The 25,102-nt window shown below is 36.4% G+C and overlaps 1 protein-coding gene across 1 annotated transcript in view; it reads left to right on the forward strand.

Annotated features, from left to right (window-relative positions):
* Antxr2 (ANTXR cell adhesion molecule 2) overlaps positions 1–18,084 on the forward strand; it is a 125,138-nt gene extending 107,054 nt beyond the window's left edge. The window contains exon 17 of the mRNA XM_057772623.1: positions 13,586–18,084. Coding sequence (XP_057628606.1) covers positions 13,586–13,624 — 39 coding nt within the window. The 3' untranslated portion in view covers positions 13,625–18,084. The remainder of the gene's footprint in view (positions 1–13,585) is intronic.
* The last annotated feature ends 7,018 nt before the right edge of the window (positions 18,085–25,102 follow it).

Raw genomic sequence — 25,102 nt, forward strand, 5'->3', positions numbered from 1 at the left:
GCCCAGACCCAAAATAATCACTCAGAAACTATATTATTTAAATCACTGCTTGGCTAATAGCTTAAGCATATTTCTAACCCATCCTTACATCTTAATTTAACTGATTTTTATTAATCTGTGTATCACCACATGGCTATGGCTAACCAGCAAAGTTCACCATGTCTGTCTCTGGTAGTGGCTCCATGGCTTCTCCTGACTCCACCTTCTTTCTTCCAGCATTCAGTTTAGTTTTTCCCACCTACCTATCTTTTGTCCTGCACAGGCCTACAACAGTTTCTTTATTAACCAATGGTATGTACAGCATACAGAGGGGAATCCCATGTCACCTCCCCTTTTCTGTTTAAATAAAAAGGAAGGTTTTAATTTTAATACAGAAAAATTACATGTAACAAAACAGGTATCAAGCAAGAATTACAGTTACAATATTTATATCTACTTTATCTTTTATTATAACTAAGGACAATTATAATTATCACTATATATTCTTCAACTCCATCAAAGACCCCAGAAGGACATAATATTACCTAAGTAAACAAGAAGTGCATTCCTAAACTCTAGAATTGACAGAGACATCTTGCTACCTGAACAGTCACCCAAAAAGTTCTTATGTATCACTGGGACATCCATTCATCTTCAGCCAATAGTCCCATAGTATCTGGCAGATATTCCATGAAGCAATAAATTTCAAAGACAGTTCTACCTATATTGGCAGTTTGTCAGTCACCTTCTTCTGTGTCCTCAGAATGTCTGGCAATCTCAATCTCTTTCATGAAGCAGGAACCCCAAAGGACTGTCTCACCTTCTTTAGGCAGCTTCAGCAGTCATTTCTCTGTGGGTCCTGCATGTCCAGTTCATACAGCACAGCATCAAGCAGTCCAGGCAAGAGCATTTTCTTACCCAAATAGCTAACCAACACAATAAGGAGCCTCTTTGGTACCCGTCATCCTCTTAAAGTAGTTTGGTGCTGCCAGGAGCAGATGTGTATCACTGTTATGAAAAGTCCTAAGTTCTTAAAACATTTTAAATGCCATATTCTGAACATCTCTGAAAGATTTGAAGAATACCTATCTACTTGAAATATATCTCTATACATCTAGAAAACCTAACATGACTACAAGCTTGACTACTATAGATGACTCTCTATTAACCTATATTTCATAATTATACATTACATTTTATAATGAGTTGTACAAACACAATACCTTAATCAAGAACAAAATATACATATAAGATTGACCTTAAATTTGTATCAATAAACTAAGATCCATACCAATGCAGATATTTATAGCATATCCCCTTTAAATGCAAACAAACATTTATAAACAATATTTGGAAATATGGGCATAGTTCTCTCCAAACTGCTTCCTGCTTTTTGTTGGGCAAATTAATTTTTAGGGGTGTTCATGGCTACCTTTCAGGGGTTTATGGTCCATCAAACCACATTAGTCTGAAAGAAATCCAGTTTCTCATCTGTGGAAACAAAAGAAGAACCTCTTTTCCAAAGCAACATATCCTTAGACCCAAATTTTGAAATAAAGAAACCTTAAAAAGCTAAGTGACATTACTATGACTAAGGCTGTTTTGCCTTTTGTATCCACCCAGTCCAACATGGTGGAAGTCCTTTTAGTGCCTCTGAGACTGCTGGGTGGGAGTCGTCCTTATCACCTCAACTCTGATAACCAGTTGGCCCCTGCTGCCACCAAGTAACTTGCAGCATGCTGCCCATAAACCCCATTTAAATGTTAGGCCTCCTGAAAGAGCCAGAGTTCGCGCTGGCAGCACAGCCTAAAAGCTGCCATTTCAAAACCGTGCAGCTTCTTATTATTTTAAGAATATTTTTATACTCTTTAAAAAATTTGTACTTGAATGTTTTTATTTATTGGAAAATGCTGTCAACTTTGAGAGCTTTTTAAAAATATTTGTTTTGGAAAAATCTATAAGGTACTCTATATTCTCATTTTTCATATTTAATGACCTGAATCTGAAATGCCCATCCTGAGTCACAGCTTGGTCACTGGGATTTCCACAACATATACATATACCATGGGTTATGCTACCTGTGTGAAAAGAAATTACGTGACCTTTTTTCAAATACTGACGAGAAATAATTCAAACATAGAAGAAAATAGATGCTCATGTTAACACCAATTTAACATTCTACTTCCTGCTATGAACATGTGGTGGAGTTATTCAGAAGGATCCCTTCCCACTTGTTCAAACATGTGTTGCATTTTGATTTAAGACTTGCTATGTAATGGGAATGTCCTTCCTATTGTCTCTGTCTGTTGGTGGCTTTCAGTATGAAACAGACCCAACTTCTACCATCTGCTGTCTGTTCAGGACTAACATCAAGGTCAGCCCCTCCATGATGCCTGCTGTTGCCCAGTTTAGAACACTGCCATCCTGCAATCCAACCACGTCTCTGTTATGCCAGTTGTTGTGTTAGGCACTGGAAACAGGGCATCTAGGCCATTTGAATATTAATGTGACAAAAGAAAGCAGAAAGACTCTTGCCGATTGTATGGTGGTTGCTTCTGATTAATTCCACGTCAGTTAGTGGGCAGTAACATATAGTTTTGTATACATTTTTTTTGGCAATTCAACCACGGCATTTTATTTTACATCTCACTAATCACTGTGTTGTTAGACTGAAAATTTCAATTTCCATACAAATAAAATCAGATCTATGTCTTGGAGAATATAGGTTATATAGTTTACATTTGGCATTGCAAATGTGGTTCTTCCTTCTTTCTTCCCTCCCTCCCTCCCTTTTTTCTTCCTTCCCCTCTTGGGAGAGTCAATATAATGCTAAACCCACTGTAATAGCATCTGAAATCTAATTATGCTTTTTGTTTATTTATAGTCATAGAATATAATAAGATAGTTAATTACAGTATTACTAAAATACCATGCTTTCTTAGAATATCAGAATGTATTTCTCTACACTAACCTTATATCTCTATCCTTGTCTGTGCTATTATCTATCCATCCATCCATCCATCCATCCATCCATCCATCTATCTATCTATCTATCTATCTATCTATCTATCTATCTATCTATCTATCTATCCATCCACCTGCTGTGTACCCACATATCCCATGATATGTCATCAATTTTACCAAATATTTAGTTTTCAGATAGACTTGAAACCTCAGGGTCTGACTTTGTAACATATAATTGCATTGAAATATCACACCATGATTAAATGGGTGTTGCATTTTCAAATTGTCAAAACCAATCATTTTTTGTTACTTGACTTCAATCTGTTTTTTTTTTGACATTTCTGAGTTCCATGAAAATAGAAAACCATTCTTTATACATAAAGGTGACTTCATGCACTTTCATTTTAACCAACTGTTGTTGTAGAACAGCAAGCAGCCTTTCATATCTCTAGTCATATGAATATACATGTATTCTTATGTAAAAGCTTGAAAGGTTGAGCATTTACACTTCTTATTTTGTTGAAACTAACTGTATCTCCAGATATGTTTACTATTTCTGTAATCACTTTAAAACTTGCTCTTTTTAATTTGTAAAAACTAAATAGGTTAATGATAACTATGCTAATTAAAGGTTAATATTAATGCACATTTAGTTTCTTTCCAAACTGTGAACATGAAATCCTCTTTAAATGCCATTGCATACTCACTGATCAGTGAAATGACATCTGAGCCACAGTGTCTGTCATCTTTCTTTGCAACAAAAGGCTAATCTTAAAAACTTATTTGGACCTGGGTCTGTATATACAAGCAGCATAGTCTTCACATGTTATTATCTTTAAGTTGGTGTATGCAAAGGATTTAAAGTATTGTTTGGATATTTCTTCTTCATGAACTCAACTTAGCAACAAATGTACTCATATGTCTGATACTCTAAGAGTTTAGAAATCATAAATTAATGAGAAAACTTTAATTCAATTTATTGTGTTATATAAAGACAATCATTTTTGGCATATAAGTCTGTATACACTCAAAATGAAATCCCAGGTTTGGGAATTTGAATGTCTTATTATTAAACATAAAAATAAACTACAGTTATTTAAACTTGTTTTCCTTAAATGTGCTGAATATTAAAACGCATACACTTGTGTTTTTTAGTTGAATTGTCTTGAATTACCCTTACATATTCTATTAGATTATATTTATACACACACACACACATATATCTTGGTGGTGTTTATTGTGATAAACTGAAAACAAACAGAATCATAACAACTAATTAATTTTTTGCTTTTTTTTTTTTTGAGACAGGGCTTCTCTGTGTAGCCCTGGCTGTCCTGGAACTCACCCTGTAGACCAGGATGGCTGCGAACTCACAGAACTCCACATGGCTCTGCCTCCTGAGTGCTGGGATTATAGGCATGTGCCATCACCACCTGGATTGCCACTAATTTTTTAACTAAAGCTTTAAGAAGATTTGTCAAAAAAAATGATGAACAGAAAAATAGATGTTTTAGCAGCTCATGGTACTCATAACCTCATTGATGACCTGGGAACTCTGTGCACCTGTCTTGGCTGGCTCACAGCCTGTTCTTCCAGCTTGAGGATATCCAATTTTAGTCTCTGGAGGAATATCCACTTATATAAACACACCAACCACAGAGATATGCACATAATTAAAAATTAAAGTCCTTAACATTATTTATCTTTCATAAAGTAATCCACAACTGTTCTTTAGACCAAAAATTTTAAATTATGTATATATCTATAGCATTATTTAGTTGTTGCTATGCATGAAGCATCTTTTTCAAACAGTCAAAATAAAATTTCAGGGTTTGTTTTTATGTGGAATATCCTGCTAAATAATCAGTGTCAATCCCAAATTAGGTGGAAATTTAGATTTATTATTGATAAAAGAAAAGCTGATTCTGATTATTGCTGGAAGAACTATTCTTTTTTTTTTTTTTTGATTTTCGAGACAGGGTTTCTCCGTAGCTTTTGGTTCCTGTCCTGGAACTAGCTCCTGTAGACCAGGCTGGCCTCGAACTCACAGAGATCTTCCTGCCTCTGCCTCCTGAGTGCTGGGATTAAGGACATGCACCACCACTGCCCGGTTAGGAAGAACTATTCTTGTAGAATGAAGTTTCCCAGCTGTACCTATGGGAAAACAGAGCAAACAACAGCAAAAGAAGAGCAGACTGAGTGATGAAAACAGTAGGTTATGAGACCAGTGTAGATAGAAGATTCTGTTTTGCCTGGTCCTGCAGCCATTCAGTCTCAACAAAAACACAGAGGCTTAATTATAAACTTGTTAGCCTGTTAGCTCAGGCTTATTACTATTAAGCTCTTTCAACTTAAATTAACCCACAATACTTGTCTATGTTTATCCGTGTGGTTCGGTACCTTTTCTCAGTGCAGCATTCTTATCTTTCTTCCTCTGTGTCTGACTGATGACTCACTCTCTGCCTTTCCTCTTCCCAGAATTTTCTTAGTCTGGTTGCTCCACCTGTACTTCCTGCCTGGCTACTGGCCAATTATGGTTTTATTAAACCAATATGAGTGAAAAATCTTTACAGGGCACAAAAGCATTATCTCACAGCAGGCCAAAGTGGAGAAGCACTGCCATGTAGGAAGCAGAGGCACTTCAATAGTGAGAAACCCTGCAGCACTATTACAGATATTCTTGCCAAAAGCAAAGCAACTTCACACAAAATCAGTAATCAGCCTCCCTTTTCTTTAAATGCAAATTGAAATAAGATGTTATGTAACTTACATTTAAAAAGCTCCACCAAAGAAGCATGTCTACAGACCATATCAGACTAAAACACCCAAATTCCAACCACAGTCTATTCAAGTCTATTTCCAGTCACCTGTCACAAATTTTGTTGACCTCAAATTGTCTTTATTTTACTTAATTTACTATAAATTGGTAAATTATAGTTAAGTTTTAAAAAAATTAATAGTTATAATGTTCTATTGTCAGGCGTCCCCCATTGCTTCTGAGAAGTCAGCTCTTATCATTATGTCATTTCTTGTGTTTCAGGGGATGAGGGAAGGGAACACGCAGAAATACACGCTCTTATGATGTATTCTTGGGTGTTGAATGCTTATTGTATATTTCCTGCTTTTCTATACATTTATTCTGCTTGGGATTTAATGATTTTCTTTAATTTTTAAGCTTTGATTTTAGTAGGTCCTAACCAATTATTTCCCATTCAGTTCATATTTATTCCATGTGGAGCAGTGATTTCTCAGAGGATAAGAGTCACGTGACTCAAAGATCTTGCATTCTTATTTTACTCTGCTTTTCAATGTGAAAAACTGAAATTTCAAAATCATTAAATCTTTCACTATGTCCAGTTTACATGAACACCAGTCAAATATGCTCATTTTTATACATACAGTTTGCTTAAAATTATTTGTCATTTGAAAAAACTAAATGTGCATGCTACTCATTGTTATCAGTAGATTTTAAAATATGTTTACCATAGATATTGTTTGCCCTTGTTTGTTAAACTGTATTATAAGTATTGGCTGTGTTTTCTGTTGATTAAGGGAAACATTTTCCTAATTCTTTCTAACTATCATTGTTTATGGGTTTATATTGGACATTGTGAATATATATGTGTGTGTGTATGTGTGTGTGTAGTTATCTTAAATTTAGATTTATGTATTTGTATATGCAGAGAGAAGAAAGAGGCAGGCATTTGGACCCTGACTTACACATTCTTTACCCCTAGAATAATACGTAGAAAAAGCACTTTCCTCGTCAGATTGTTGATAGGTGTCCTCTTTCAGCTGCATTTGCTGCAGACTTCATTGTAGTTTACTACTTGCATCAGCAATGAACTACAGGGCACGGTTTTCAGGACAGTGTCAAAATTTTTTACCAGTAGGTTCCCTTCCTCCTTCCTCTTACTTAGAGCCTACCTGCAAACTGTTTGGGTTGCAGGGGATGTCTCTTTATAATAGCTACATCCTTCCATTTCCCACAATAAACTTTTTATATTTTTAAAGGTCTGTCTCCATATGTGTCCACGCCTGCAGCCTTATACTGCACAGGACCAGCTTCCTTAGAAGCGTGTGTGCTCAGGAAGGAATTTTCCAGTCCTGCTCATTTTTGTGGTTTATATCACAGTGCCTGGAGAGGGGTCTGGGTCCAATAGGGCCATGGTCCTCATTCTCTTGTCCCAAATCCCCAGTGGGTTTTCTTTTTGCAGGATTCTTCTGTTAAGGGTAGAAGGAGCAAGTTCCTCAAGCAGCCTTCAGTTGATCAATTCCTTGCTCTAATAAAGCATTTTGGCATGTGGTAGTGTCTTTCCCACATCATATTTCCTGCCATGCGTTAAGCTTTTGATAATTTCAAGGTTGTAATTGGTGATATGTATATTCAAGGTTGTATATGTAGGTGTTTCTTATTATTAAGTCTACCCCCAACATAAAATATTTAAATGTTTGCATTTGGTTTCACATAATACAAAAAGTGTATCTGCATTTCTTGCTAAACACTTTTGAGGCAATTATTACTTTTCTTTCTTTTAAGAACATAACCATATATTAATTCTAATATATTTTCCTTTTTTATAACATAAAAGCTAATGCCACCAATACAAATTAAAGGAATATATTTTAATAAACCCTGGCCATCTTTCTGTGATGACCTTCTTTAGAATACCATTCTTTAGAATTTTGTATTAGTTTTCCATTGTCTATATATTGGTACTTTATCATTTTCCCCCCAATGATAAACATTAGAATTGCTTTATCATTTTTGTTCCTATTTTTTGTTTTGCATTACTTTTCTGTTTTCTCTGGTTGTCTGTCTCTGTTGCATATGAAAATGTATGTTTGTGTGTGTACCAGTGCACAGGCATGGAGACTGGATGGTGACCTCGGGTGTCCTCTTCAGTCGCTGTCCACCTTAGTTACAGAGACACGGTCTCTTCCTGAAGCTGTATCTCATCATTTGAATAGACTAACTGGATGGTGAACTCCATGAATCCCCTTGTCTCTCTCTCCTGATACCCTTGCCCCATCTCCAGGGTTTTAGGGTACACTACCACACCCAGGTTTTATACATGGGTCTCGGGGAGCCTAACTCAAGTTTTTGTGCTTGTGTGGCAAGCACTTTACAAACTGGGCAATCTCTCTATCTCTGGTTTTTTTTTTTTTTGTATTTTATTGTTTTAAAGATGTCTAGTTTTTAATATTACCTAAGATATAATCTGTATTATAATTAAAATTAGGGAAAGGAAAATCATTGCTATACTACTTATGATAAAACAAATAAAATAAATATTAAGCAAAGAATAAAATGTACAAAAATTTGTTTTGACTATCTATGCATGCATGTATATAGTGTGTCACTTAGGTATCTACTTCCCATTATAATTCATAATGAAGCATACCAAGGGCTTTGCCAAAAATGATTTCCAGAAAACTGTCAAAATTATATCTATATCTACCCTCTCTCTCCTCCTCCTCCCCCATCTCTCTCTCTCTCTCTCTCTCTCTCTCTCTCTCTCTCTCTCTCTCTCTCTCTCACACACACACACACACACAGAACACACACCACACATTGTCTCTCTCTCACACACACAATCTTGTATTGCAATTATTAACTTAGAAGGATAATTTTATCTATTAACCATGGCTTAGACAATTAATTTGTTGCCAGCAATATGCTCAAATTTCAAAACCATCAATACACAAAATATTTGCATTTTATTATTTATATTTATTATGTATATTATTTATATTTATAGAGTTACAAAAATTGCAGGTATCATTACAAAAATGAAGGGATAAATTCTGAAGGTAAATTGTAGGCGAACTCAACAATTTCTTTATTAGTATCTATTTATAGACTATGTTATATAGGGCATTTATTTATAGACTGGACTTCAGTTAGAAAACAATGTGTAGAATTGTTTTTAATCTTAAAAATCTTTCAGTTTTTGGTAAAATTAACTCTAGTTCAGATTTTTCTGTAAGTGCAGAATGGGTATATACCTTTCTTGAGTTTTGTACCACCAGTTATTACAGGAAATTGATATTCCAAAAGTCTCTTATGTTCTTTGGTCTTCCTAGCAATAGTGACTCTCTGAACTTTTCAACTAATTTCTATGTCCGTGTGTCTGTGTTTTTGGGGGTTTTGTACCATTTAAAATTTGAAATGGTGTTTACTATTGCAGTGTGCATGGAGGTTTAGGGAGGTCTTTTTAGAAGCGAAGATAAAAATAAATCAGTTCTCCGTGCTGGAAAAGTCTCAGCTGAAGTGCAGTTGTTTGCGTTGGCTTGCCAATGGATGTTTATGAGATGAGCATAATCCTGTGACGGTTACGGCGGTGAAATACACCCTGTGCCGAGAGCTAGTAAAGGACCGTGCACGCACTGATGCTAGTGGAATTTTAATGCTTCAGAGATGGGAAACACGGTGTCTGCTCTGGTTATTGCTGCTGTTACTGACCACAATAAAAACGGGGGTGAAATCAGGTTTTAAATACTGCGACAAAACCGTATCTGCACACGTCACCAGCAGCAAACATGCAAGTTTCTACTGCCGTCTTGTTTTCCTCTTTGGTTTAGTTCACTGTACAATAGTCATGTTTCTGATATTTTTCTGTTGGGCATCTTGCTTCCCTTATTTTTTGTGATTACCAAGAAAAGGGCATTGCTAATAACGATTTCACGGAATGTATCAATAAGATACATTGTCACGGAGGAGGTTTTTGTTTTTGCCTGAAATATCACTGGAGTACAGTTAAAGCTGCCAGAGCTGACTGTGAGTTAGCCTTGTTACCCCTTGTTACCATTAGTATCTTGTTCATGGTACCTTCTTGCTTTGTACTTTCTGTTTCTTCTTATGGTGAAAATCTGTAATAGGAGTAAAACTTCACACAAAGCTGCATTTTAAAGGGCAAGTTAGAAATGTTAATAGATTTCCAAATTTATTTTTGAGACAGTGAATCATATACCCTATACTGGCCTTGAACTCAGGTATCTGAGATTGACCTTGAACTCCTAATCTTCCTACTTCTACCTCCAGGTTGTGGGATTGCAAGTTATACCACTGGCCTAGCTATGTTTCCAGTTTGGGTTGGTTCAATTGAGCAAACTGTTTCCTGGAATTCAAAAAATTAGTCAATATTCAGTCTTCAGACTCAGACGATTTATTTTTGTAGAATGTTACGTAAAGAATAGCAAAGGTTCAGCATTTTACATGTCTAAACTTCAAGTTCAGATAATTTGTTTCCATGTAATTCAGATTCAGTTCATCCTTTAGCATCTAGATAGCATTATCTGTATAGTACTCTTGTTGGAAGATTGTGAAGGTTAAGGGGAATATGAATATTATATTTCCTATGATTAGAAAAGGTAGGAATTAAGAAATTTGCATTAATTTATGCTTGCTTACCCCCGCACTACTTCTAAGGAAGTGGTGAGAGAAAGCATGCACTGAGCCTTCAGAAGAATTAAAATAAAGCAGTGGCCAATATGAAGGCTCAATTATATCGGAACAGGCACTGTATTGACTCACTCTTTGCTTTAAACACCCTGCCCAGGAGGATCTCCACATGCTCAAGGCAGAAAGAGAAAAAGACTAAGTTATATAGCCGTGCTTATGTAGCAAAAGGGAAGCAGGCGAGCTTAGCCTAAGCTTTTTCTGGCTCCCAGTGAACTGATCCTTTACTACAGTATTATAAACATAATTACCCAAAACCCAGTCTTCTCTTTATAGACCCAATGGTTATACAAACTCTTTTTATTGTGAAAAATTATAGGAATAATGTTATAATGTTAGAGATCTACAAAGACATTTATAAGAGCTATAAAAAGGCATATGAATAGTTCACTCACCACTTAACATAAGGTTGGGTTAAATTTCTGTATTAGTAGTCATCAAGCTACAGTTTTAGTACAGAGTGGAAATTCAAAGATCTGCTAGTCAGTCTGCTGATTCCAGAAACTCAAACCCCTGAGCAAACTGACCTGTAGTTCAGACAGGTTCACCTGGAAGCTAAATGTCAGGTGCATCCTGAGCGAATGAATGGGTCCACCAAATGTGGGAAATCTCTGACTGGCATTTAATGGTGGCTCCCAAAAGTGAAGCATCAATAGATGTTTAGACTGACTTTTAATAACATATAAATAAAGAGCATTGTAAAAAACATTTCACTTAAAAGGAACTTATTTTTGGTCATTGCATTTATTCTTTGAAAATTAATGTTTATTTAAAAGCAATTACTTATACAAGTGTACAGAAAATGTATAAATGAAACATAAGATGCCATGGACTGGTAAACTGTCTGCTAATCTTTGACTTTCCAGACACTTATTTGCAGTTATGATCATGTGTATTTAACAATTTGGCATTCTCTGTTTACTACCATTTTCCTTCATCTTTTAAAGATTTCTATTTTATTGACCACATGGTATTGAGTTATTATTCTCTAAATTGTTGAACAGAAATATAAATTGATATCATGGTTTTTCTATTACAAAAAACCATGATGAAAATTTTAAGTCCCAACATTAGATTAGAGCAAAAAACCTTTTTTGTACAGTTGCTTACCATATAGATTTTACCAATTTATACTTCCATTTAAATGGCTCTGAGTTCTTTCCTTGGCACAGAAACTCAGTAATTAGTTAATATGTTTAATATAAGGTTGCATAAAGCACTGTGCTTTAAAAGGAAGGCAGTTTTAGTTCTTTAAAGTTTTAGCTTTTATTAGATAAATAATGATGACCTCAAAGATTGTATAAAATGATGCCAGTTATCAATATAGGAGCACCTTTCTTACATGCTAGAAATTATTTAGCTTAGGTTGGTTGGGAGTGATCTTGTTTTAGAATTAAGTTTCCTATTGAATTAAGTATATTGAGAAATATCAACGACTTAATATTTGAATTATCCCAATGAATTTATAAGGCAATGTACTTTAAAAATACCTGTTGATAGCCTAAAGTCAATAGTAAATTCATGTTTGTTCTAAGTATAGTTTCTTTAAATATTTAGCAAATTTTACTTCTAATAATTTCCTATGAAGAATGAATAAATGAAGCATAGTTCCACTGAATTCAAGAAGATCTATATTCCCAAAGCAAAAGAAAGAAATGTATTTATAATTCATTTCCAAAAGTAATGACGTTTTATAACATTAATTTAATTCAATTTTATTGACAAATATTGTTACTCAGGCATGGTTCAGTCACTTGTAGAGCATAAAATTCAAGTTAGTTCTATTAATTCCTAAATATGCAATATAGGTAATGCCCAATGCATCAGAACACTGTATTTTGATTTCATGTATGGGTAGAGCATAAGCCTAAATGTAGAAAAATAATTAGACAAATATTGAGTGAAAAATTCAGAAAACTGAGAAAATTAAAATTTGTGTTTATATTAACACGTGTGATTCATGATATATGATATGTATTATTTTCTAAAACTTATCCCTGACTTCACATGTTAAACACAAACTAATAAAATTAGTAATTGTAGAAATATCATTGCTTACAAATTATTCAGAAGACACAAACTTCAATGGACCATTGCCTTTTAGTAGAAGTTGATAGAAACTGCTGCTCTTTTCCATCTTTATGATTTTCTGTTTCCAAAAATGTCTGAAATTTCTAACTTTGTTGAGCAGCCATGTTTGAAAAGAAAATGAACAAATCTTCTTCCACAATATATTTTTCCATGCCTCAAATATTCCAAACAAGCACACACACTAGGGGCAGCTCTAACATGATGGGCTTTTGAGAGCAGATGTAATAACAAATGGAAAGTCTTAATCACATGATTATTCTGGGTTAAACTAGAAGAGAGTGGGCTAGCCTTTGGCCAGCAGAGGACTCTGTACATAAGTCACGTGATAGGTAAACAGCATCAGACCAAGGGAGAGAAGGAGAGTCTGCAACAATAATTGGAAATTTTATTTTCAAATAATGATTGGATGGTGACTAGTCTATGAATAAATATGTCCGCACAATCTTCATGAAAGCTTTTAGAAACTGGATTGGCAAATGCTCTTTGAAAATACATAATTCAAAAATATTGTATCAGTTTGGGAGGAAGTCTACAGTGTGAGAAATGGGCCAACAACATTGGGCGTGATCTAAAACAAGACTGTGAGCTACAAAAGCCATTTATAAATATAGCACAAACAAGGCATCTATATCCAGTCTCGTGTTTCCTAAACCTCAGCTTTTGTGACTTATTAAATATACTCTTCATGTATGCAATTTAGAGTCAACAAATGACACAAGAAAATCCTTCCATTTTATTCCATCATAGAGATATACACACGCAGCAATGCCTTTGAGTGTTTGAGTTCTTCCACAGCGATGACACATTTCAGACAGCACTAAGAAAGTTGTAGTTCTATGGTGGGTTTCTTTTTTTCTGTGTAGATTTTACCAAATCATCAAATAAGTGAAATTTCTGTAGAAAAAGAAAAGTAAAATAAACCCTGAGCCATACTGTGTTGAGCCAAGGCAGATGATAAGGCTTTGTGACTCGTGGGGACATTGTTCTGCACTTGGGTCGCATTGACTGCTTGATGGTACTGAAACTAGATGTTCCTTGGCTTTTAAACAACTGTTTGGTGTTTCACTATGGATCTCCTTCTGTCCTCAGGGCCGGTGCATAAACTTCTCCCGAGTTCCACATCAATAAAATGAGAGCCAAAGAATGAAAAGAGAAGAAAGCGTCCCGTCTCCATGATGCTGATCTCCCATCGAGTGGACAGTCCGTCCAGCGCATCTCAGAAGTTCTTGGAACAACAGCCCAGTTCCTCTGTCAGGAAATGTTTTCTCTGCCTTCTGCTTTCTGTGCGCCAAACATTTTCAAACACTTCCTCTGCCATCCACATGAGAGGTGATGAAACTCGGAGATAACTCATGATTCATGACACTGAAAATACCGAGGGATGTTAATTTGCATGCTCCGGTTTATGCAAAGCTCATTTGAATGTGTGAGAGGACAAAGCAGAACACAGCGATGATGTAAAGATGAGACCAGAGCAAAGACTGAAAATCCACCAGCCACACGGCGGCTTCGTAATGGCGACTGGTGCTTTTGACATAGATGCAAGGCGCGTGTGCGCGCTTTGTTTGGCAAGATCTTTAGCTACCGGCAGAACTTGAAATTTCCTACCAGGCTAACCAGATAATGGAGTCCACTGCCTTGTAGCTATGTCAGATAGCAAAAGCCTTCTAAGTCCTCTATTATTTTGTGCCTTACGGGAAATTTCTGACTAGAAAATCTTGTCACTGTTACACTGAAAGTGCACACGCATGACAAAACGTAGTCGAGAAGCCTCAAGGTACTGGATGCAAGCAGGATTTTGCCCTTTCGTTTTCCAAGACACCTTTCTTTTATTATGCACTCGGGACAAGGGAATTAATAGAGCGTTAATTCAACAGGAAGACCGCCTCCAACCAAAGATCAGGAGTGTAGCATGAGGACTCCTGATTTGAGACCTTGTCCCCAGACTGGTAGTGTTCCCTTTCTCAGTGTTTAGGATTTAGCAGTGCATAAAGCATTAATATCTGTAAACACACCTAAGTGTTTGTTTGGCTTTTAATTTAAGGAAGCAGTAACCACCAAGCTTCCGCTCAGGGTTTTTTTTCTTCCTTCAAGTCTCCAAGGGCTCTTCAGCGTCACAAGCCAGCAACTCTCTTTGCATGAAAATTTCAAAGTTTAATTAATATAATTAAAGGCAACAGCAAGCAGCAGCCTGTGAAGACTTTGCTCATCTTTTTTATGCCTTTTGACATTGAATGACCTATCACTGTCTGCATGTGACTTGGACATTGAGAAGCACCGCAAAACGTTCTTTTCTTCAGTTGATAGATTAAAATCAGGAGGGGCGCCATCGGAAAGCATCGACAATCTACGTACTGTAAATTTTTAGAACTATCATCATCGTGTCACATCAACGGTGCCAAATTATGTTAGCGTGAGCAGAAACACGGTGGGGGAGGAAGGCAGCCGCAGCTGAAGGAAATAGCTCAGATGATCTAGTCACTTTCGATACTGTACTTCAGAGGCGAAATGGATATTCGACTGGAAACCTGACAAAGCGCGCCTGCTTTGATGTGAACTGGTATAGACAATGACCAGTGGCCGGGTCAGTGGGATGTCTCTCTGCGAGCACAAAGGCTTATCAAATGACACTAAAAATAAGTTCAACAACCATCATGTTGGAAGGGAGAAGGCGAACGTTTCATGTTTGGCGGGCATGTGAGTGCACAAGATGGAAAAAGCGATCTGGAGCATCCTGGTGTGATTACCCACATTGTACTCTTTATGGAAATTTCCAAGGGCTGCAGTGATACTTTTGGTTGATGTCCAGGTTTATGGCACTGCTCCAAGAAGCCTTACGTGCGCACGCGTGCACACACACACACACACATACACACACAGATATACAAATGCACACATATATTCTCTAGCTTGAATCTTTTTGCTCAAGTTTATTTATGTCACTGACTGGCTGGATCCAAAGTCACACCTCCACATATTAATGAATAAATTTTTTTACCTGAGTCTTTGTTATCATTTTCTTTAAGCCCTCATAGAACCTATACTCTCTTGGGTTGAATACATAACTCCGCTGGTTAGCAACAAGATAGAATTCTATTCAATTGCAAAATGTCCAATATGTTCACAGTTGATTCACAGTTGAAGCTATGGGTACAATGTGTGTGTGCACATGCAATGTAGAAGGCTGATACGTCTACCCAACTCTCTCTGTAGTGAAACATTGTACACATCTGTTTTGTGTCTACCTCTAGAGCAAGACCCATGGCTACTTTCTCCAATAGGCACTTATTTTGTAGCACAGGCAGGCCCATCAGGGGTATTTTAAGAGCAACAAAAATACTACAGAAGCTCTGGCTATGTTTCTTTGGTAACCACTTTACATTTTTACAGAATCATGTAGCATATTTGCACCACGAGAAATGTAAATAAACCTCTGCCTTTAAATGGCAAAATAGCTTTCTTGAGATTTGTTGCACTGGCTGGAGATGTGTAATAAAAATACAACAAAGAGCTGAAAATGAAGAGGGTGAGTCAGGCGTCTACACATAGGCTGAAAAAGTATCATTCATAAGGTTCAAAGACAGATGGAATTTCATTGCCCTTAAAGTGATGAACCAGAGTAGCGCTATGCTTTAATTGTGACTCTAACCAGAAATGAGAAGAATTTGTTTTTAAAATTAATCTTCTTGGCAAAGGACATTGAAAATCTCTACGTGACACTTTTCCTACATGGCAATAGATCCCGTGTGATTCATCTGGACACGATGTCAGTCTAGATCTCCTTCTTTGTACAAACAAATGAGTCTTGTCCATCATCCATTTGTGTTGCATAAGGTTGCAAAAGCAATTAAGTGGGAAATGACTCCTAACTTATGTGTCTCCTCTGCCGAGAAAGAAAGTTTTGAAGGCATCTATATATATTTCATAACAATGTCTGTTCTTTATGGATTTGATCCATAAATATTTATCTATCTGAAAACTTTGATACTTGGAATGTTTTCCATAAAGCATTTGGTGCTCCAAGAAGAAACATTTGGTGCTAAGAGTTGCAGTGCTGATGCCTTCCCCCAAGTTAATTCTATTTTAAAAATTTATATTTCCTTCCCAATGAGATGCAGAGTAAAACTTGAGAGTCTCCATTGACTAAGGAGCAGCAGCTGTCATCTGCGGTTAATCACTATTTTGTTAAGAATGTATAAGGTTTAAAACCTTATATTTCAAATTGGTGAAAAGTTCTGCTTATATTTCCAGTGAACTTTACTCTTATTATTTAAATAACAAATTATTCATTATTTCTTAAATCCTTGTTGGATATCTACTCTCTCCACAAACTGAGCTTCATTATCTGAGTGTCGCTCTCCTGTATTTACTGTTCAGAGGTAGACTTGTCTTTCTTTTAAAATTGAAACACACTCTGTATCATGGTGAGCAAGTTAATGGAGACATTTCTGATGGATTGGCTTATTAGATGTGAAGTTTAAACTTCCGAAGACAAAACACAGTGAGGTATAGTTACAAGTATTAGAAAGCATTGCAATTTCTTCCTTTGCATATTCTGATGCACTTTTATTCATTCCTATCACATTAGTAAATTTATTACAATTTAATAATTATTCCTAAAGTGGTGGTAGGTATGTATATACACACAGTGAAGATGTATACATCACACACACACACACAATGCATAGGGTATTTAGTGCATCTGTTGTATAGTTAAAGAAAGTACTAGGCAGGCGAAGCTGGAGAATGTTGTCTGTAGTCAGTGTAGCTGCAGTCAAGTCTCATTAGATTAATGTTATGTCTAGTCAATTTCTATGGCATATTCTGAGAACACTTTAATTTTAGTATATTTCTATATTTACTTGAATTTTATTCAGTCAATTGGGTAAAAGAAGGAATAAATGTATTGAAAACACATAATGTAGCAAGCCTCGTGCTGTTTCGTAAAATACGTCTTGTACCCCTGCCAGAAGAAAATTCTAATATGAAAATACACAGGATAGCATATACATTTATATATAAATGTTCTTGTCTAGGTTGCTTTACTTATTAGTCTGCTCAGGAAGTAGGTGAGGGACGTCCTGCCTGGCAACCTATCCTAACCAGCTGACTGGTTGGCTTGAGAAGCCAACTGTTCAACCACAGACTGAAGATAAACTGAAACATCAAGAGCTCCTCCCAGTTCTGATGTTTGCATGAAAGTGGTGAAACCAGAGGCTTTAGTATTTTTCTCAAATTTGTAATGATTGTCTTCTTCCTTGTAAAGTTTGGCAGTATTAGATCCACAAACTGCCAATTTAGTTACAGAAAAGACACTGAACTCTAACGTGTAATTTGATAATTAAGTCGTAATGGAGTAATTTCTCAGTTAACTTTTTTCACAGTAGAATGTGTCAGAGCAACTGGTGGTGTCATTAGTGTATGACAAACCTCTGAGAAGATGAGAAAGATATTGGTAAATGTACGAATACAGTGAATTCTGACCGTACAGTCTCACCAAATATCTCAAATGTGCATATAAAGAGTAAAAAATTCCCCAAACAAACCAAAAACCCAACCTTTTCTGCAGCAGTTATGAGATAGTTTATACATTAGAGAAATTTAAACTTTTCCCTGTCAACACTGGACAGAAAAACCATCCACTAAATTAACAGTAAATCTACTTGTGTTGCCTGTGGCCATAGTCAGAGGGAGCTATTTTGTTTAGTTATTTACACAATGAGGATCTGTCCTTTATTTGGGTAGTTAACCTTGCACAAACTTGCCTGGTCTTCATGTAGAAGCCAACTGTAAGAATTCCATTATCCACCCACGCTCCCCCCAAAAGAAGAAAAAAAATCCTAAATTTTGTCCCCTAATCCTGACCATTGTAAAGTTATTTGTAACACTCATAAGTTATCTTTACAAGATTGCAAGTGTTCATCATAATGCAAAGTAAATCATAAACATGATTAAAACATATGTCTAAGTATATTCTATTTAACTGGAAATATTAGAAAAGAAACCTCAGAGTTCGGACCATTTCAAAATAAATGCATTGCTTTCATAAAGGAAAAAAGTAAGCTGATGATAAATAATTTAGATACATGGAAAAGGACTCAGCGCTTTCATAGCCACGGATGAGAACACGAGTGACTGCATCAGAAACAAGTCTAACTTTTGGCATGCTCATGGCTCCAGCGTCCGATCTGGAACAGTAATCGGGAAAAGACAAACTCAAAATGTGAAGCAAAGCTGACCAGTTCTAGCAGATACCACCTACCAATGGGATTTTGACTGGGTGACATTCTGATGTGAAATCAGACAGTTGCCATGATTGCACAAGTTCTCCTGGAGTTCTTTTACTTTTTGCAACATCTTTCATTTCTAAAGTTTCTGCTAATTAATCAGAGCAATGCCAGTCCTTCCTTTTCTTTAAATACTCTGTTTGTGTGAGGCTGTCACACGGGAAGAATGATTATATTTTAAACAATATGTTCAAGTGTAAAAATCTTCAACAAATTCTTGATGTTTTTATGGGAGAAATTTTGAGGAGTTTTGTAATGAACATCTTGAGACTTCTCTAAAGAGTTTAATTTTTTTCAGAAAATTGGAAAGAATTATAAATAATTTTAAAAACTACCAGGGGCTACATTGTAACCCACAATGTACTTTTTGGAATATTCAATTGTATAAGCATAACACTAAATAAGAAGTTATTACAGCATCATAGTTGCCTAGCAACTCAGTGTACTACTGCTGTCCAGCAACTACTGACCAGATGCATTTCTAACACTAAACCAGTACTTTCAAAAGTTTTTTTATCAAACGACAGAGAAAGGCTGATTCATTTAGCTTGATGGGTACATATAATGTATTTTTCAAATTCCTAACATGTGCCTCGTGAACAGGCTGAGGGTCAGTTTTCTTTAAAAATATTTCCCATAACTTCAAAAGTCAGTTTAAAATTTTCACCTCAAGGTTATAACTACATATGTTTATAATTTCTGACTTTGAGAAACAATATCAACTAAATTGAGCAGAGAGAGTTTAGTTCGCTTTCCTGTGGCTAGTGTAGCAAATCTCTACACATTTAGTGTCTCAGTACAACACAAATCACTCTCTCCCAGTTCTGGATGCCAGGAGGTTGAAATCAGTTTCAAAGAGCTAAAGGTAACAATTCCGATAGATCGGTTATTTCCAAAATCTTTGAAAAGGTAAATTCATTTCTTCAGTTTCTGTTGCTGCCTGAAATCTTTAGCTTCATCTGCTTCCAAAGTGCCTTGCACCAACATCCTATGGATATCGGCAGTTATCTTTGATTTACACCCGTATAAAGATCACCATGATGGTCCAGCTTCCACTCACTTAACTCAGCATGAACATGCCTGTAGGTTGCCTTTCTCCAGACTAGTGGTCTTGGGTTCTGGGGAGAAAGACACCAACATTGGGAAGGACGCTATTCAGCTCACTGCAAACTTATAAACTTATAAGAATCTTCCTTTTAGTAAATGCTTCCTTTGAATCTGCCATCGTAAGAAATGTCCTAGTCAAGCTCAGCTTTCAATGTAAAGGCCTCCCTTTTGCAAATTCATTATCATGATATTCTGTGATTGGATCAAGGAGAAGGACCCCCATTTCCCCCCTCCTGTGCTTTATTTATTTTTTATTATATTTGAGACTTCATATAAGTGGTGTAGCTAGGAGATAAATTACTGGAAGATGTTTGTCAAAGTAAAAATCTCCCAGAAGACAGAAGCATGTGGTCAAGTGATGTGGGAGAGTCTTCTGTTTTGTGTTGATTTCGTTGGTTAATAAAGAAACTGCCTTGGCCCTTTAATAGGACAGAAAATTAGGTAGGCGGAGTAGACAGACATAATGCTGGGAGCAAGAAGCCAGTCAGTCAGGGACCATGATTCTCCCACCCGACACAGACGCAGGTTAAGATCTTTCCTGGTAAGCCACACCTCATGGGGCTACACAGATTACAACACAACATAGTGGTGTTGATTTTTGTCTCACTTCATATGGTGATCAGATTAGGTCACCAGCCTTGCACACCATACACATTTCCCACTGAGCCATCACACTGATAAGTTGAAACTTTAAGTCAGTAAACTATTGCCTTCTTTTCAGATTGTAAACATGTTTTTATTGTAGGACAATTCAAATAATAAAATCATTTTGCAAATTAAAAAAATGGTTTAATCAAGATGTGAGAGTTAGCCAATAAGAGACTGGAACTAATGGGCCAGGCAGTGCTTAAAAGAATACAGTTTCCATGTAATTATTTCGGGTAAAGCTAGCTGGTGTGGGAGCCGGGTGGCGGGAAGCAGCCCGCTGCTCCCACAACAGTCAAGGTTTTGTTTTCTTAAAAGCATTTGTGTAGAAGGCCATAAGTTAGCTAAGCTATTCCTGAAAAACTTTTTGATGTCATTCTGAAAAACATTTAGGAAGGTATTTAAATATCACTGGAGACTATGGACAAAAATACACCGATATTCTAATGCTAACATCAGTAATAGACATATGGACTTAAACAGAACTTCCTCCCACCTGCTAGCCATTTTTAATCCATAATTAAAGGTGTTTTCTTATGGAAGTAATGATTTTAAATTGAAGAAAACCTCACACCTACATCAAATATTGTTTAAGCAACAATTATAAAGATATCCATAGAAGTGATAATGTCTAAAATGATGAAAATAGAAGGGGTTAAACTCTCTAGATGGCATTTCTCTAAATAAAAACATTATATATTATTTACTTTGAGTTGTTTAAAGCAAATTATTAATTTTGATACAATTGGTAGAGGTCATTTTTTGCATATTTCCAATTTTGTATAAATATGTATGTATACCTTTCTCCAAGTACATTTATATATTTCAACTATCATGAACCATTCATAATGTGAACTTTTATATACTTTGGTTACCTGTATAACTAAGGTTACCTGTATCTACAGAGTATCTGAGAGTTTTCAAATATCCTTATGCGTATATCATTCATTTTTGTTCATAAGATATATACTAGATGCATACCATATATAGTATGCTAATTTTGCCAAACCCTGTGAAAATGTTAATATGTATTTTGAGAACATGGTTAGGAGGTGGAAGGATCTTCTAATGATATTCAATAAAAATGGTTATTGTAGCATGAATCCTGAGTGGTCCAATTAAAAAATAAATCTGATCATGTAAAGTGAGATTTAATGGTCAGTAGGGCCATGCTCACTCTGTAGCGATCAGAGCATCTCATTTTGCTGTTACACAGTTCTCAGTGTGTATTGAAGTCTTACTGATGAATCACGAGGCCTTAAACCATTTCATTTGCTGCAAAATATTGCTTTTGCTTAACTTACAGGGAAGTTAAGTCACATAAATTCCGTGTCCTCCAGAGGAAACAAAGCACATGCTAGGCAGGCTTTCAGCTCCGAGGCTGGTCTAGCTGCCGGGCAGCGATGCTTCTGCAGCATGCTGTGTTTAGGACATTTGACAACTGTGGGTCTAACACGATTCAGAAGCAATTCATATTGAACAGGAAACCAATGAGAACCACTGAAGGGAGAATTTATCCAGAATCTAAGTTTTAATTTCTGAGGAATATGTGGTGAAGTAGCCCTTCACAAGGGAAAACTGAAGAAAGGTGATTGTATTTCGTTTTGCACCCGTTGATAACGGTACGTTCCAGGTACATATTCTAGTCTGTCGTCCACACTTCCCTCTTTGATCTACACAAGGTAGAGAAAGAACAGCGATACCTCAGAGTAGCCAAGGAATGCCACCTTATGATCTCCCCAGCCCTCAATTTTTCATGGCGCCTACAGAATGGCACAGAATCTTGGCAGAACAGGAGGTTGAATGGCCTTCATACTCAGAGATCAGAAGAGCTATGACTGGATAAAACATGAGAGGGCAATGAGTTTCATTTTATCATTAAGAGAAAGGAGCCCCAAATTTCCCAAGACAAAGAGTAGCCAATTCTGTACTGCTGCAAAAACACCGGATGAAGATCAACCTTGGGAGCAAAGCCAGAGAGGAAAGGAAACTGTCTTGAGTTAAAGCTCTTGTCTGCTTCCCTGATACCAGCAGATGCCAATCTGCCCCCGTCTCAACAGAAGACAATGGGACACTCCAGACAAGCTGATGTCTGCAATCTGATTGTCCAAGGAGGGCAGACATGGATCAAAAGAAAGTACCATGAGTTTTTCAAAAAGGAAATAAAGTTTAATGAGATCACGCGAGAGGAAGAGCCTGCCTGATTCTGGGTCACTGAGAAAGTATAGTGCTCACTGAATGTAAGAGAAGGGGCATGTGGTCTCCCTCTACCAGCATCCCCTGAGATAGAGCCCACGTAAATAGATGAAGTATATATTATCACCAGTGTCCTCTTAAGCTAGGAATTAAATAGTGGAGATTATCAAAATACAGTAAAATTGAACTCATTCCAAGTGAAATGGTGTGGATATAATGTATTCAAGAGAAGAAAAGGTGCCATGTAGAGTCAAAAGAACAAGCATAGCTGTATTAGTATGCAATAAAGTCATAGGGAAAAATACTGCTAGAGACGAAAACAGATACTAGATAGTGATAAAATACCAATCTTTCCAAGGATACAATACTCTAATCACATGCATACCAAGATCAAAGCAAAACAGGAAGCAAGCTTCGAAAACCCTTAAGCCTCCAAATACACAGAGCACACACTGATGAGCTATAGGAAAAACAGGAGTAAGTCCACAGTAATGATAGTGGCTTAAATGTGTTGCCCTGCTCAGTTGCTAGAACTGTGAGAGAATTACAAAGGACACACACACACACAAAATCAAACAACAGGACATAGCTTACATACAGACAAGCAGCTACCAGATAACCAAACATAGTTTTCTAGTGGGCAGGTCGTGGGGCCATTAGACACTCTTTGAGAAATTTAAAAGTATTGAAATTCCACAGAGGATGTTGCTATATCAAATTTTTCTCTTTTAATTAAAATTTGTGTAAAAATATACGACACAATAGTTTTATGTAGCTTGGTGACTTTGTGTATGTGTGCACACATGCATGTATCCATGTGCATGCATACATGTACCTGTTACATGAATTAAGTTCTATGAACAATTATACATGTGCACAACCACTATTATGACACGAAGCAGAGTATTGCAGAAAGAGCCCCTTGACATCTGCTTCTATTCACATCATGCCTTTCTCGTCCACACCCTTACAAAGTTAAATACACACACACACACACACACACACACACAAAGGAATATATATTCCTTCAAAATGCACTGTAGCATTTTACCTTTCTGTATTTATTGTTTCTGTGATTCTAGTTTTCCCAATAAGTTGAAGAAATGGGCATGACAAGTATATCAGGAAAATTCATATGATTTCATATAGAAATAGGAATGCTTAATTGAATCAGAAGAAGAATATGAATAACTCACATATTATTTTATCCTTTGCCTGTTTTGTGACCTGCATGACTGACATTGTAGGGAAGATAGAGGAAAGGACATGATAGTCACAGATATGGAGGGAATGTCCACACGTAGGGTCTAAGGGACAGATGAGGAAGTTCTTATAGATGCAGGGTAAGTCGGAGCCAGTGCTACATGCTTTCTACAGAAGACCAGCCTGGTGAGCATTGCCATTGCCACACATGGCTACCCTGCACCTCCCCCTGAGAGTCACAGTGAGGGTGAATTCCTAAACACGAGTGGATCACAGATGCCACTCAAACCAATATGTGCCAAAGTATTTGCAAAAGCATATAACTCTCCTGTATTATTTATACCTGAACTCTCTGTAGCCTGGTCACCTACTACTGACTGACTACACAAGACACACCACTGACACATGCTTACAATGACTGCAACATTTAAGTTGTTTCACTACTTTTTATTATTTTTACAAATCCACTTGTGCACATTTCCCTCTTTTTCTACATAAAGTACAGAAGGTAAGAATTTCTCTTCAAAGAGTGCTTACTAAGTCTTGTCATGTGAACCTTTGTTTGAACTATTCTAACGTAGTTTTTTGATTTTGCATTAAAGGGACTCACCTTCACAACCAGGCTGAGATTGGGTTTTGGAGGCCATGTTGCTACAGCAATACACTTCTTGTTGTTGTTCCATAATTTCCCTTATCAAGTAAAAGGAGATAAAAATTACATTGAAAGAGCTCAACCTCATCGTTTCCACAGTTAAACATAGCTGACGATATAAGAAACAAAGGCTTTCTCCAGCGTTGATTTGTATTTTTAATTCATCTGGAATTGAAACCCAATTGGTGTATGCTATTCCTTTAAACCCAGTAAGACTATTTCCTTACTAAGTAAAGCTAATATAATGTATTAATGAATCTGTTCATTAATTTAATTAATAGACATGTACTGATTACTGGCTGTGTACCCAGAACAAAGGCTGGGAATTCATGACAATCAAAAAGACAGAAATACAGTCCTTCCTTTACAGAACTTATCCCTAATACTAGTTTTCTATAGTTGCTGAAATAGATTACTGAAATAGGGCTAATATCTTAAAACTTCACAAATTCTATCTTCAAGTTCTGTCAACCAGATTCAAAAGTTAGGAGGTCATTTGTCTCCCTGAAGTTGTTG

This window comes from Chionomys nivalis, chromosome 6 (assembly GCF_950005125.1).
Source record: "Chionomys nivalis chromosome 6, mChiNiv1.1, whole genome shotgun sequence".
Taxonomy (NCBI): Eukaryota; Metazoa; Chordata; class Mammalia; order Rodentia; family Cricetidae; genus Chionomys; species Chionomys nivalis.